The 9,735-nt window shown below is 45.2% G+C and overlaps 1 protein-coding gene across 5 annotated transcripts in view; it reads right to left on the bottom strand.

The window, feature by feature from the left end:
* Positions 1-4,190: 4,190 nt before the first annotated feature.
* KAT6B (lysine acetyltransferase 6B) overlaps positions 4,191-9,735 on the bottom strand; it is a 189,235-nt gene continuing 183,690 nt past the window's right edge. For all 5 annotated transcript variants that reach the window (XM_046027127.1, XM_046027126.1, XM_046027129.1 and 2 more), the window contains one exon: positions 4,191-8,031. In XM_046027127.1, coding sequence (XP_045883083.1) covers positions 5,465-8,031 — 2,567 coding nt within the window. In that variant the 3' untranslated portion in view covers positions 4,191-5,464. The remainder of the gene's footprint in view (positions 8,032-9,735) is intronic.

The raw sequence follows: 9,735 nt of genomic DNA, 5'->3' as shown, positions 1-9,735 counted from the left end.
TTTAATGGGAGAACAAGTCAGTCAAGTGAGCTCAGGTGTGGAATTTCCCCGCCCCTGAGAGCTAAGCCACGCACCGCGTTTTATTTTTGAGGAGAAAACAGCAGGAAGCAACAAGCAGGTAGATGGCTTCTGGAACCAGGAACCCTAACCTAGACAGAACCCACAGAGAGATGCCGATGGAGATGCTAGAGGTCGAGGACAAGAAAGGAACAAGGTCAGTTCCTCCAAATGACTCAGATTTCATTCTGAGGGAGCCGTACACAGGCTCTTAGGAAAGAGACACAGACTGAAAGGGGCTTTAGGGTCACAGAGGTGCCTACCTTGACTTTCCCGTCACAGGATCCCAATAACCCACTCAAAACTCATTTATCTCCTACTTCTAATCTGTTCCTTGTCCAGAGAGAAATTAGTATTTCTGCTTTATTGAAATACTGTATTTAATACAGCATAATGAAATACTTAGATTTAAATGAATCCATTATGCAGGAAGCATGTAATGTATGGAAGTTCTCTTGAGCTTCTCCCACCTTCCGACATGCTCCCACCTCTTTGTGGGACTATGAAGCCTACTGAGGACAGCAGAAGCAGAGAACTTTGAGGCTGGACTGTCTCTTCAGGCGCCCGAGGTCGGAGAAAGTAGCAATAGAAGTATTTGCAAAAACATTTCAAGTCTACAGGAGTAAGTTATTTGGTCAGAAAGTATTCATTAAGAACTTACCACATGCCCAAAACTGGGTGAGGAAGTAAAAAGTAAAAACAAAATGGCAGGTTGTGACCAAGTGCAACGAGGGAAACAGGTACTGAGGTGTAGAACAGTTGGGGACGGGGCAGTCAAAGACCTCTGTGAGATGGGGTGAGGTGAGACTTGAAGGATTACACCTTCCGAAGAGGAGGGATCATTTTAGCCTGAGGAAAAGAATGGCACTGGTGAAGGCCCCTGGGGTGACAAAGAGGTGTGTTTTTGAGGAACTGCCCTTGAGTGAAGCTGGAACTTATGGGTGAGAGGAAAAGTGGAAGGAGCGGGTTATAGAAACTAGATTTTATTTCAAATGCAGAGAAAAACCACTGGGAGATATTAAGCAGGGGAACAGTATGATCTATGTTGTAAGGAGATCACTCCTCCAGAACGGTGGAGAATGGCTTGCTGGGAGTTGAGAAGGGAGGCAAGATGAACAGTCAGGAGGCTGTTGGAACTGTGGACAGGAAGGGGAAGGCGGCCTGGATTGAGACAGTGCCAGGGGACTAGTCCTCAAGATTTATTTGGAATTATCCTGGAGAATCAACCAAACCTTCTGAGAGGGGAGAGAAAAATGAAAGCTACTGATTCGGTTTCTTGCCTGAATATGGAGATGGGATTGACTAGGGCAGAAATCGGGGGAGGAGACTGGAGCAGTTACCTCACATCTGTTAAGACCTACAAAAGGTGTCCCGTGTCATTTGACCTTGAATCTAGAGGGAGCTTAGAGGAATGTTCATAACTGGAGATGTAATTCTGGGTGTCATCTGTATGCAGGTGGTGTTTGAACTCATCGTAGTATGAGGTGAAAGGAGAAAAGAGAGGAAGCCCCAGGCCTGAGCGCTTCAGCACCCATGTTTAAAGCTGGGACTAGGTGGCAGAGGGAGATCCAGGAACGGGGACAGAGAAGGGAGAAGGAAAACCAGGAGTGTGGAATTATGGACGCCTGAGCACAAAGAAATGGAAGGTATTGCTTCAACATATAACAGTGCTGGTACTCTGAGTTTTGACTGTAGACCGCTGGAGATAATGCTTGCTTATAACAACAAAGTAACCTCTATTCGTATGGGCACTTACCAGCTCCTATAACATCATGGACTTCTTGGCTAAGCCTTTGAATCAGACGACAGCTATGGCCTTTTCACAAGTTCTGGTGCTGTAGGAAGAGCTGCCATTTGGAGAACTGGGCTTGTTTCAGCTCACATAGTTGAGCTGAGTCAGTTCAGGTCATGGCTTCTTGGAGCCCAGTCTCTCCATGTGCACGCTGGAGACAGCTGCCCCCTCTCCTGCATAGGGGTGGGCCGGTGGGCCACGTGGAAGGGCTGTCTGAAAGCTTGGCAACAATATTGTTTCTAAAACAAAATGGCGGCAGGGAAGGCCAACGCCTTCACACCTGGGTGGGCCCCGCTTGAGCCATTCAAAAGTTACCGTGGACAGCTGATGACCACTAGAGACTCTTAACATGGTAAATGAAAGAACACATTCCTGGGCTTATAAAACGTGGCTTCTTAATGAATCTCAACCTGATGGTGACTCCATGTCAGTCCTGACGAATCCAGGTTCCTGTTTTCCAGGATCCTTGGCATCACCTTTACGTCTGAATGGCTTTCTCTAGTGAGAGTGGGTTAAGTGGGGAGGAGCGCGCAGGGTTCTGAGGCCACCTCGGATCAGCAGTTTCTCTCCTCCCCAAAGCCTTTCTGTCCTGCCCACGAATGTTGGGAGACAGGGCCGGTGGAGGGGTCTGCTCCTGGCTCTGCTGCAGTCCCTCAGGAGCCTGTGACACAGAGTCCCCAGTACTGTTCTTAGATGCTGATCTGGCAGGTCTGGGGTAGTGCCCAGAACTTGCCTTTGAGCTCCCCCAGGGGATTGTGAGGCAGGCACGGGTGCCAAGCCAAGCATTTATTTCTATGCTTGTCACTCGAATGAAATGTTTCAACAGTCAGAACTTTCTCTGAATGCCATAAAATGTTTGTAAACAATGACTTATCGTGTGGGGGGTGATGGAACCCCCGTTTCACACAAACCATAGGGTGTGATTAGCAAGCCACTGCAAAAGGGAAAACAGGGGAATCTCAGTCCCCAAAGAACCTCCACGAAAGAGGAAAGAGACTACATATGTGAAGGTTTCAAGATGGAGCCAGTGGAAGCTTCCAGATCAGCTTGTTAGCAGGCCCCCATCCCAGCTCCTGGGCTCAGGCAGCCTCTTGCCAACGGAGCACTCACTGGGCTGCTAAGATTCTAGGCTGCTGCTGAAGTGAGGTGACAGTGGTCAAAAGAGCAGCACACCATCACCTCCCGCTCTGGAGGGGGATTCGTTTCCTTTCAGTCCAGAACAGCACCTGGGAGTTTTCTTCCCTTTGTGACACCAGCCCTTGTAGGAGCTTGTTCTTGTAAGCGCTCCCTCAGCCGCTACAGTATGCCCCCACCGACTGCATCTGTAGGAGGAAAGGACCAAAAGACAAGATCTTGCCACTAAAGCCAGAAGGCCCTGTAACTGTGACAGAGACATAGGAAGGGTGAGAGCAGACACACTACCCTGCAGGGGCCTGCGATCCTGGGGTGTATGCACGAGGCTGCCTTCTATTGTATTCTGAGCCTACGTGAAGTCTGTGCCTGTGATCTAGAAAATGATTTATTTGTGTCAAACCACTGATGGAAAAACGCTTTTCCCTCAAAGAGGTTGATAGGAAGTGGCGGGAGAGTTTAAGTGCCCACATTTAGACCCGTGGCGAGCTGAAGCAGGCCCGTTTCACATGGGTGCTGAGGCAAGCATTTATTTCTATGTTTGCAGCTTGAATAATAAAATGTTTGAACAGCCACCTTTCTCTGAATGCCATAAAATTATGTTTGTAAACAATGACCTTTTTCTTTTTGGTCTAAACTTTAGACTCTATAGAAAACATCCAATCACTCATTCACAACAGAGCAAAACTTTCACACTTTTGAGAAAATGATTTTTCAAATATATAATCCCAAACTGTGTGCTTTTTGGGTATTAACTTTTATAAAAATGAAGTCTGCTACCACTGTGCTAAGGTCCTGAGGGGTGTTTATACAGACTGTACAAATGAGGCAAACGGGTATTGGTGCAGGATCCCTTTGCAAATGAAGATCAAAGTCAAAAAGAAAAAAACAAATTCACTTTATTTTAAAGACAATGATTGGCATACAGAAGGTATGCACCAGCATAAAATAAACTTTCATGAAAAGCATTAAAATCCATTATAAATTAATTTATTAAATAGGTATTTGGTATATGTGATGGTTTTATTAGATATTACTCTTATTTATTGCCAACCCCCTCCCCCAAAGTCAAACAAATCAGAAAATCTCATAACTCCAATTTACACTAAATAATTTATTTTCCCAAAATGTGTATGTGTTTCTGAGATGTGACACATGATACAGTTCAATTGGTCATTCTCTATCGATCATAATATGACAGGACACAAGAGGCTAAAAATGGCTCATCATAATTTATTTTATGTTAAAATGTACAGCTTTTTTTTGTTTGTTTTTTTTTCTTTTTTTTTTTGAAGTGACTGACTAAAAAGAGAACAGATAAATACAAGAGTGTCGCTGGCTCCTATTTTATACAAGGATTACGCCTCTCCTGCTTGGCCCTTACAGTCACCCTGTACAGGTACAAAGGCTACAAAAAAGGAAGCAATATAAACAGACACAAATAACTTTTTTGCTTTTTTACATGCGGTTTGTAAGCTTAGTTTGAGCTATTCACAAGCTACTTCTCTATTTTTCCTTAAAAAATAACTCCAATATTTTATAAAGATAGAAAAATCTACAGATGGAATGAAAATGTAAAGTTAGAGGCATTTCCATAAAATAGCAACTTTACACCAAATTCACTATTTTTTTTTAAATCCTGCCAAGTATTTGGACATATATGAAATGTTTCAAAACCTGACAGATAAACACTGAGATATGCTTCATTCAATAAACAGAAGTCTGCATTTATAAAACAGAAAGCTGCCTTTTTTCCCCAAAGAAATCTGTCACCAAAATGGAAAAGGGTCTCAACTTTACACCAAACATTTAGCAATAAAACCCTTTTTGACTAACCAAATGGGAATAGCTTTTATAGCTCTTTACAGTTTTATAATTAACAAAAATATAGTTTTTTTTTAAACCCTCAAATTAGGGCACCCTAATCAAGGCAAAAAACTTAAGAAATGGCTTACTGTTAGCACAACACTTGTACAGTACTACAAAATGCACTGTCACTAACAAAGACATTAGCGGCATGCTGAAGTGTCACCTTAAACAAAATATACAATAACTGAAATGCTAAAGGCATTTACATGGAGTGGACAGGGAAGAAAAAAAAAAGTTCTAGGTTCAGTATTAAAACAGATAATCTGGTGGGGGCGGGGCTTGATATCCACATCATTTAATGGCAGCAGGCACAACAAGTGACTGCCTTCAAATTGTAGTCCAGAGAGGCCTTCCTTTGCAGAGAATTTCATATAAAAGTAACAGAAACAAAGATACGAAAAGAGAAAAAGGAAAAAAGAAAAAGAACTTGTATAAGGCTTTCTGCTGCATACAGCTTTTTTTTTTTTTTTTTAAATAAATGGTGCCAACAAATGTTTTTGCATTCACACCAATTGCTGGTTTTGAAATCGTACTCTTCGAAGGTTATTTGTGCAGATTCAATCCGATAGTGATGCCGGGGGCGGGGGGGGCGGATCTTGTGACTGCCCCTGTTGCCTACCTTCTCATGTAGGACCCATTGAGAGACTGTTTGGACATGCCCGTGTTCATGTAGCCGTGATGTCCGGGGGCCGTGTACATCATGTTCCCGTGGGGCGTGGTCTGCATTGGCTGCTGGGCATATGGCTGGGTTCCCATCATGCCCATCTGCATCTGCATAGGGTATTGGGGTGTTTGATTCATGTAGCCGTGATTGCCGTGGTAGCCACTGTTCATCATTGGCTGGGACATGCTGTACCCATTCATGGCGTTGAGAGTATTCATGTTCATGTTCACAGAGTTGACGTTGTAGGCTGGGGCTGGCATCAGGTTCACGCTCATGTTCATGCCTCTCTGCATGGTTAAAGTCCGTGCGGGACCCTGCATGGCTACAGTCTGGGAGCGCCCATAGATCTGTGACTGATGGGTGGCAGCGGCTGGTGACAGAGATGCCGATTTGGTTCTCATGGAGACGTGGCCCTTGCTGGCGATCTGGGTTTGCAGTCTTTGGCTGTGGGAGATGCCGATATTCGATGCAGCCATGTTCCGTTGCAAAAGAGGCGGTGGCAGGTTCATCGGAGGAGGAGTCAGGTTGGGGGGTGGGGTCATGGTAGCTTGTGCTTGGGGTCCCCCAGGGACGGAGTGTGGAGACTGAGAAAGCTGAACAAGCCCAGTGTTACTTAACGGTGTGGACAAAGAGGCACTGTTTGCATAGGAAGTTACAGCAGCGGAATGGCTGTAAGGCAATGAATGATCAATAAGTGTATTAGTTAACTGCTGTAGTTTGGCAAGGCTGAAGGTGGCTGACGGCTGTGGGTAATGCCCAGCCCCAAAATCACTCTGGCCCATTCGTTCATACAGGCCGAGGTTGGCGCTGCCCGTCTCGGGGATCTCGGCCAGCTGCATGGGCGGCGTGAAGTTAGCGGCCATGCTGCACTGGGCCAGCTGCTGGCTGCTGCTCGGAGGCCTCTCCACCACGCAGCCCTGAGGAGACTTGACGCTGCAGGTCGGGGGAGAGCTGATGCTGGTCTGCTGCAGCATGCTACAGCTGCCACTGATGTTGGACATCTGCTGGGTGACGGCACAGCTGCTCTGCGTCAGGTTGCTGGAGGTGAGGCTGCTGTAGGAGCAGCTGTTCTGCGAAGAGCCGTTTCCGCAAATGCTGCCGCCCATGGTGGAGTCGTAGCTACTCGGGTTTTCGTAGTTCTCCGTGGTGCTCTCGATGCTGCCCAGGTCACTAAACCCGCTGTCCACGACTTGCTGGGAGTGGTCGGACACCGACGGCACATCCATCATGGGACTGGTCTCCATGTTCTGCAAAGACGGCACCGAGATGGCACTTTGATCTGGGCTGATTTGGGCATAGCTGTTCTCCAGGGCAGGGACACTCGGGCTGTTGACCGAACGTACTGACTGGCCAGGATGGGAATGGACGGATGAAACGGGGCTACTGTGGTCTGACTGCTGGCAGTCGTCCAGAGTGGTGGCAATCTGTGGACTTTGGTCTGCGTGGGTGTAGTTCTGTAGGCTTCTACAGGCCTCTTGAGTCTCGGCGCAATCCTGAAAAGTGTCATCCTGTTCACTATTCTCCTGTGTCAAGGACTGAACCGCCTGAACGGTCTCGGAGTCGATTTCCATGGATGCGCTGTTTCTCTCTTTGAACTCGGCACCTGCTTCTTCGCTGCTCTTTCGGCCCTGCTTCTGGGCCTGTTCTTCCGGGGGTTCCTCATCGGATTCAGGTGCAGCTTCGGGGGCTCCAGCAAGCTCCTTAGGTTCACCGTTACAAGCAGCTGCAAGGTCAACGCCACAGTCCATTAAGACCTCTGAGTTCGAATGACTCGGTTGGACACTAAGGTCTAAAAAAGCCTCCCGGTTTTCCAGGACTTCTTTGAAGGCTTCTCTTGGGCGTTCTTCCTTCTCCACTTCTGTACACTCCATGTGGCTGTCGTCTTCATCATCGGCGTCATGACCCTCGTTGTGAGATGGCTCTTCATCCTCTTCCTCCTCCTCTTCATGATCGTCCAAGGGAACAGGGTCTTCTTTGTCCAAGCAGACTTCTGGTTCTTCTTTCTCCTGATTTTTAGCACCACCTGGGTCTTTTTCCACATTTTCTTCTTCTTCCTCCTCCTCCTCCTCTTCTTCCTCCTCCTCCTCTTCCTCATCTTCTTCCTCCTCTTCCTCCTCCTCCTCCTCCTCCTCCGGTTTGATTAGATCATCTTCCGGTTTTTCACCCGGCGACTTATTTGGACTTACAGGTGCGCATGTTTCGTCCCTTCTGTTTTCGTCCCGAGGCAGCAGGGGCTCCGTGGTTTCCTTGACCTCCTCCTCCATCCTGGTGGGAGTGGGGCTGGTTTTGTCCCCCGGAGTCTCCTTCTGTTCTTCTACTGTTATCTGGTCATCAGGTTCCATGGGTGTTTCTGGTGGGGTGTACAAGTTCAGTTTAAATCCGGTCTTCCTCTCTTTGTTCGGCCTCCACTTAGACAGACCACGTTTTGTTCCTTTTGGCCATACTTGTTTGCACTTTAGAGGTTCGGGATTGTCTCTACTGCTGTCTTTCAAGTTATCTGTATCGTCATCCGTATTGTCTTAGCGAGGAGACAGAAATGGGAGGAAGAAAAAGGCTTAGAAAATATCACTTTGAACAACTTCAATTCATTCTTCTACATCAGTATATACTGCTTTTGATTTTAAGAGTTGATGATAAAGACAAAATCAAAACTAATACAGAATCATAATGTGCTATAAGCCAAGTGAAGAACCTAGGTCTGGGAAAATAATAAATGTCTCAAATAGTCCCTCCCTCCCCTTCCTTCCCACTCCAACAGAAAGTTGTGCTTTTTATAGAAAGCACATGGATATAGACAACTACGATAAACTGCTTTGAGTTTAACAAGTAAGATGTTCTGATGTAAAAGCCCAGAAATTCCACAATGTTAAAAAAAAAAAAAAGATCAACTTGAAGATGTACAAACTAGAAACCACAGGGGAAAAGGGACTAATGCTAGCTCATCTCCACAACACCACTGTCGAGGAAAAATGAACAGAAGCCTAATTCACGTATCTATCCTGAGTAAGTGAACTCCTGTTTGTGGACATTTACTGGATTTAAATGATCTCAGATGACATGACTGACTTTGATTTGAATGTTCTCTCTGGCATTAAAATCAACTGTGCACCTCTGACACAAATGAAGAAATACCTACATTTCCCCAATACAAATGCATCTGTAATCCACTAGAGGATCATCATTTTTGCATGACACAAACTGTAATGTATTTGCCATGAAATGATTGGATATTTATACTCTAGGTATTCTTTTGATCACTAATTCTGTCCACATTGTATTTAGGATCAATCTGTTGCTTGAGTGTAAGGTTTGAACACTACAGTAAATAAGAAACAAACCATAACTGTCATGTTCAGTTTAACTCAGCTAATCTTATTTCTACTGTAACGTTCTGCACTTAGGAATATAAAGAGATTTGTTTTTAAAGATTTTATCAAAAAATATATATATATATTTTGTCCATTTATTTGAGAGAGAGAGCACAAGCAGGGGGAGGGACAAAGGGAAAAGCAGACTCCCCACTGAGCAGTGAGCCCGATGTGGGGCTCGATCCCAGGATTCTGGGATCATGACCTGAGCCGAAGGCAGACGCTTAACGACTGAGCCACTCAGGTGCCCCTAGAGATAAGTTTGTAAATAGAATCATTTCAGCTGTAGAGCAGAGAGACTGTCCACAGATCCTTATGATTCAGCGGGGAACTCAAAAATCTAAGCCAAAAGGCAAGGAATGGTTGCTTTTAAACGGGGTATTATAGACGATTCACTGGTGTTAGCAACTTCTTTTTCAAGGATGGGGTGGGGTATTCCTGCCAACAGCAAATTAAAAATAGAAATTTAAAAGGAAGGACAATTTCCTGATTTCCACATTATCCTACATTATCAAAGCTAATACTGACGGTGTGGGTAAGTTTAAATGATTCTTGATAATAATGTATCCTACGACACCACTAATTGTAAGCCGCATCATCGGTTTACTAAATTTATTTCTCAGGAAGAAAGAAACTACGGCGTTCAGTGCTGACGCTGACAGGAATATAAGCCCTGATTCCGGAAATATTAAGTGTGGAAAAAAAGTACTTTTGAGAATCAAGGAGATGCATGTGTTTCTTCTTGAAAGACTTCAGAGTTTTTAAGGATAAGCCAATTTCTGGAAAGTAAGATGAACCCACCTAGAGGAATGTTCTGGCCTTAGAAGTTGTTTAAAATAAAACCCAGTTCCAGG

This window comes from Meles meles, chromosome 13, assembly GCF_922984935.1.
Source record: "Meles meles chromosome 13, mMelMel3.1 paternal haplotype, whole genome shotgun sequence".
NCBI classification, from domain to species: domain Eukaryota; kingdom Metazoa; phylum Chordata; class Mammalia; order Carnivora; family Mustelidae; genus Meles; species Meles meles.
The sequence above is the reverse complement of the archived record's forward strand: the minus strand, read 5'-3'. Positions and strand labels throughout refer to the sequence as shown.